This window comes from Priapulus caudatus, unplaced genomic scaffold (assembly GCF_000485595.1).
Source record: "Priapulus caudatus unplaced genomic scaffold, Priapulus_caudatus-5.0.1 Scaffold387, whole genome shotgun sequence".
NCBI classification, from domain to species: Eukaryota; Metazoa; Priapulida; class Priapulimorpha; order Priapulimorphida; family Priapulidae; genus Priapulus; species Priapulus caudatus.
In genome coordinates this window covers 245,815-252,136 of record NW_014577448.1, presented here as the reverse complement: position 1 = coordinate 252,136, position 6,322 = coordinate 245,815, and the positions used below count along the sequence as shown (strand labels likewise).

General features: G+C 46.1%; 1 protein-coding gene across 1 annotated transcript in view; it reads left to right on the top strand.

Annotated features, from left to right (window-relative positions):
* Window positions 1-6,322, top strand: part of LOC106809820 (paired box protein Pax-6-like) — a 36,961-nt gene that overhangs the window by 6,419 nt on the left and 24,220 nt on the right. Inside the window, exons 2-3 of the mRNA XM_014813030.1 lie at window positions 280-388; window positions 1,383-1,587. Of these exons, the coding sequence (XP_014668516.1) occupies window positions 280-388; window positions 1,383-1,587 (314 nt within the window). The remainder of the gene's footprint in view (window positions 1-279; window positions 389-1,382; window positions 1,588-6,322) is intronic.

Genomic DNA, 6,322 nt, shown 5'->3' with positions numbered 1-6,322 from the left:
CCTTTTTCCTCAAAAATGCCTACTGGACTTTTTACAGGCACATTTCTGGATATTTATCCCAGGCTAAATCACACACACACACACACACACACCTGCGCGCGCGCACACACACACACACACACACACACACACACACACACACACACACACACACACATCTGCGCGCGCACACGCATACGCATACGCATACGCAAACACGTACACACAGGTGGAGCCACAGTCTTGTTAGTCGTTGATAATACTATACCATGTGTATGAGGTCTCTTTGTGTCTGTCTAGGTGTGCCGAGCAAGCTAACAATAATATAGTTGCGTACTTTCGAAGAGAAATACGCCGACAGGTGTCGCGACTAGTCATGGTCGCTACTGCTGCGACGGCAGCCGATGAGGCAATACAATAACATCAAGCTGATATGTGTGTGTATATATATATATTATATATAAATAAATAAATATATATATATATACATACATATATATATTCCCCAGTAAACCCGCTTAAGATTAATAGAAGGTGTGCTTGAGAATAACTGACGTGAGATTATGAGAGAAGTTGTTTCATGGAAGATGTGTGCGATACAGTCGCCCCTGTATAATAAACTCCAATCCTTTACGGGCAGACACGTTATATTGGTCATGCGCACAATTATCGTAATTAAAATCGTTTCCATTTCGTTATCGTATTCTAATTTTGACATTATTAAAAGTGTTATGAGAGATCAACGGAGATGTGTGTGTGTGGGAATCGGCAGGTGTTGGACTTTGTCGATCAATGAGTACTCAATTATACTGAACTATTTTCAGATTATATGATATTTTTGGATTACGGGTAACATTGATTTTCGAGATTCAATGATCACATGCGATCGACCATCGGATTCAGTGTTTTACCTCAACGATGGTCGTGTAAGAATATATATATGAAGAGCTTGTTTGCAAAACTGCCTATGTCCCTTTTGGAGAAATGAGAGAAAACGACAAAAACAATTATTTGACAATCATTTCCATTGTTTTCAGTATTGGTTAAAATGAAGCAAGTGTGTAGCAAGTAGCAGCTGTTTCGCAACTAAACATGATTTATGATGGGTCTTTTAAGCATGATGTATGCTGTTTTTCAAGAAAAAAGTACTGTACACGGTGCCTATGTTCACATACTATACATTGGTGGTTCAAACTTATTTTTGAAAAAAAATGGACATAGGTTTTGCAAATAAGCCCTTCATATATATATATATATATATGAGGGAAACATACACGGACCCCAATGGAGTCATAATATTGAAATAAAAATATAGGTATATGGTATTGTATCTTTATTCCATCCGACCGTACTTTTGCCGGATATTTTCCTTACAGACTCTCTGTTCGTTTGCTTCTCGCCAGGTCTCCTCCATCAACCGAGTTCTACGCAATCTCTCGGCCAGGCCTATGGAAGCCGTAGCGCCCGGCCCCTATGGCTTGCCCGTAGGAAGCTCTACGTGGCCCGTAGGCGCCTGGTATCCGGTGGTGGGGCCGGGAGGCAGTGACGAGGCGAGAGCGGGCGGCAGCAGAGACAGAGAGGAGCCGCGAGACCTGACATCTCATAAAGGTAGGTAGCTTACTGACGGACCACGCGCGGAAACGCGGATAAAAATCGTAACCTAACCAACAGTGATCCTACCCATTGTAACGCTTAGCCATACGGGTTGATGCCCTACCCATTCTAACCTTACCGTGCATTGATTCTACCCATTGTGAACCGCCTTACCTATATATATATATCGCTACCCCTTGTACGCCCTTACCGTAGCTTTGACTGCCTACCCATTGTAACCTTACCTGCCCTCTGATCCTACGCCATCTTGTAACTTTACCTACCTTGATCCTACCCATTGTAACGCTTACGCGTGCATTGATGTCTACCCATTGTAACGCTTACGCTATCCTTAATCCTACCCATTGTAACCTTTACCTGGACATTGATCCTACCGCATTGGTAACCTACACCCTACCCTGAATCCTAATCCCATTGTAATCTACCTATCCTACATCCTAACCATTGTAACCTACTACTCTGATGCCTACCCAATTCCTAACCGCTTTACCCTGCAATTGAATTCTACCCATTGTACACCTTACCTATGACTAATCCCTACACGCCATGTGTAGCCTTAAGCCTACTTTGATCCACTACCCCATTGTAAGCGCTTACGCTGCCCTATGATCCTACCCATTGTAACTTTACCTACCTTGATCCTACCATTGTAACGCGTTACCTGCATTGATTCTTACCCATCTGTAACGGCTTATCCGGCTATCCTAATCGCTACCCATTGTAAGGCCTTAGCCTACTTTGATCCTACCCATTGTCAACACGCTTACCTACCCTGATGCCCTACCATTGTAACTTACCTATTGCCCTTGGAATTCTACACCATTGTAGAATCTTACCTATCCTTGATCCTACGCCTGAGGTGTGTAACTTACTACCTTGATCCTAACCGCGCATTGTAACTCTTAACCTACCTTGATCCTACCGCATTCTAACCTACCTGGCTTGATTCTACCGCATTGTAACCTTACCTACCTTGTTCTACCTCATTGTAACCTAACCAACAGTGGATTCTACCGCAACTTCTATAGCCTTACGCTGGCTTGATTCTAGCCCATTGTAACCTTACCTCCCTGATTCTAACCCTATTGTTAACCTAAGACCTACCCTGATCCCTACCCATTGTAAATCTTACGCCTACCTTGAATCGCTAAATCCCTTGTACCCGCTTAACTACCTTGATCCGCCTAACATTGTCAAGCGCTTAACTACCTTGAAATTCTCCATTTAACCTAACCTACGCCTGCCGATCCTACGAAACCCATCTGTAAACCGCTTAATACCCTGACCTTGATTCTACGCGCGAACCCATTGTAACCTTAGCCTACCAGCTGATGCCTACCCATTGTAACGTGGAGTTAACCTACCTGGCTTTGATTCTACTCCATTGTAACCTTACCTACCCTGATGCCTACCCATTGTAACCTTACCTACCTGATCCTACCCGCATCTGTAACCTTACCTAAGCCTGATGGGCCCTACCCATTGTAACCTGGCCTCTATCCTTGCCTATCTAACTTTACCGACCTTAACCTACCTAAACCTTATCTACTAACCCTGCCTTAATCTTACAAACTCTAATTTTACCCAGCATAACCTACCCTACTTCACCCTAGCCTTATCTGCCCTAATCTTACCTAACCTAACCTACCATTGTCTTACCTGCTCTAATCTACCCTAATCTTACCTAGTCTAGCCTATCATAACCTAACGATACCTACCCTAGCCCACCCTAACCTTACCTACTATAACGTATTCTAACCTAACCTAACCTAACCTTACCTACCCTAACGTGTCCTAACCTACCCTAACATAATCTCACCTACCCCAACCTACCCTAACCTAATCTCACCTACCCTATCCCACCCTAACCTAACCTTACCTACCATAAGGTATTCCACCCTACCCTAACCTTACCTACCTTAATAAGGTATCCTAACCTAACCTAACCTAACCTAACCTATCCTAACCTAACCTAACCTAACCTAACCTAACCTTGCGGATAAACGGCATCGACGGATGCCAATCGTTTCGCAGAGGCGTCTGCGGAGCTGTACACGCAAATTAGACATAACCCTTGCTCACACTGTCGTACATTACGTAGCAACGGAACCGCCGCGGGCGTTGCATCTGCATCTACACCTGCACGGCTGTCGGCGGTTCGTGCACGACCGCCCTCCCTATAGGTGCGATCCTAGCCGTGCGACACGCAGCTGCTATTGACAGTGCAGCTTTGAACCGTTAATGCTATTCGGTTGCGATGAACCGGCGCACAATGTCCAGGTAGGTGGCGAGCTGCACTCGGTGCCGATCGCGAGTTTGTCAAAGTGATTACGACCGGCGAGGATGAATCGAGATGAAAGGCGCCGCCACCCAGGTGAAGCGCGGCGCAGCGGGGACGCGCACAAAACCTAATGCGCAAATTGTCTCTATGCAGAAGCCAAATCCAGAAATTAGATTTGATTTGAGTTGCGCTTTGCCTGTTTGATGTTGGGGCGCTCGAAAGTAACTCTTTATGCCCGCCGCGTGTAACTCTTTTTAATGCACTGCCGTGTCGCCGGTTCCGCGGAGTATTGTAAACACAGTGAATCTGGAACTCGGCACAGGTAACTTAAAAATATAGAAAGGATTTCGACCGGGCGTCTTGCCTTGACCTAAGGTGACCCGCGGATCTCAATTTCTGAATGGTTGCAGCATTGCTGCACGCAAGCCATGTCGCGATATTGCGAACACTGGATGTCATCGCATGTCATGTATTGCTTCTACTCACGAATCTGACTACATGCATGAGAGCACCCACGCAGAGTCTCGCGAGTACAGTACTTTGCAATTTTCTTCACTGCCAGAATCTTGATATGACGCAATTTCCTTTGTGCCTCGTTTCGCGTGACGAACTTAAACGAGTAAACTACATCTAGGCCGTTTCATCAAAGCGGGGGTATTTTATTCGACAATTTACCTTCCAAACAATTTTATGATTTTGCCATGTCTTGATATCGGCCGACATATACACGAATTCAGCGTCACTGCACTAATATTCGATTAGCGCTTACGCACCATACAACGTTAATTTCAAGCGGTCTGTCAAGTTGTGGTTTGTTTTAATGTAAAGAACTTCATCGGCCTCTCATGTTACATAATCGAAATAACAGCTGAAACGCGAAGGTTAGACATTTGGCGATGTACGAAATTGCCTGTAGCATTGCCACCCACCCTCTAACTGTCAGACAACAGATGACGATAGATAGCGGTGACGACCGTGCTTCTACTTGTAATCTATTTTTGTTGTTGTTGCTATTGCTGCTGCTGATGCTGATGCTGTTGTTGGTGTATCGTTTTTGTTGTCGTCGTTGTCACCCTCGTCGTCGTCGTCATCATCATCGTCGTCGTTGCTGTTGCTGCGGTTGTTGTTGTTGTTGTTGTTGCTGCTGCTGTTGTTGTTGTTGTTGTTGTTGTTGTTGTTGTCATAACTGCTGTTGCTGCTGCTGTTGTTGTTGATGATGATGATTCGTAGTAGTTGTTGTTGCTGTTGCTGTTGTTGTTGTTGTTGTTGTTGTTGTTGCTGTTGTTGTTGTTGTTGTTGTTGCTGTTGTTGTTGTTGTTGTTGTTGCTGTTGTTGTTGTTGTTGTTGTTGTTGTTGTTGTTGTTGTTGTTGTTGTTGTTGTTGTTGTTGTTGTTGTTGTTGTGTCATCACATTAGAGCTGCGGTGTCAGTGACGCGCCGGTGAATGCTGAAGAGTCCTTGAGAGCGTGCTCTGCAGTCAGTCACGATGCGCACCGAGAGGAAGCTGATACGGAGGCTGTCTGAGACTGACGTCGGGTGGCAGTACCTCCTTGTCAGATCATCCAGGCGTACATCCTGCGCGCAGCGTGTTCCGTGAATGCATAAAATACCTTGCGCAGATATTGATATCGCTCGCGGATATAGTAATGCATGAACTAACGCGCGCGGGATGAGGCAGTCTCGACGTCTCTATCTCTATCTCCATATCTCGCTTTCGTTCTTTCTCTCCCTATCTCACTCTATCTCTTTCTCTCTCTCTTATATATGATAGCTGTAATCACGTATGTCTGTACAACGAGCGCTTGAGCTGCATGTACCAGCGCGCAACGACGCGGTTCATACCTCAACCCGTTTACCTGCCCTAGCCACATGCTACCGGGGGGCAAGAAACAACTTCCTCTGTCAGCTCTAGACTACTACGCGCATGTAAGATACGACGATAGCGCCGTATAATGAGATTCCCACGGCAGGGCGACGTCCCGCACTAGCGAGGGGCGCGGTGCCGCCATGCAGGCTGGTCTTGTTAGCGCGAGCGAACACGACACTAAATGACACGCTAGTCCCGCGTCGCGCTGCATCGGCGCGTTTGTCATTCATGTGTGCGGCGCTGCCGTCGCGTGTACGCACCGTCGGCAGCCGAGGTCAGCCCGGGGTCACGCGATGCCGCGAGCCTCGTCGTCACGATGAAGTCATTAGCCTGGTGTTTTCTGTGCGTTAACCCCGTCAGTTCGCTTGCTGTTAATCCCCGTCCTGCTTGCTGTTAATCCCCGTCCCCTTCCATCTCTTACTCCTTCGTCTTATTCCTGCTTCCATCTCTTACTCTTCTGTCTTACTCCTGCTTCTATCTCTTACTTCTCTGTCTTACTCCTGCTTCTATCTCTTACTTCTCTGTCTTACTCCTGCTTCTATCTCTTACTCCTCTGTCTTACTCCTGCTTCCATCTCTTACT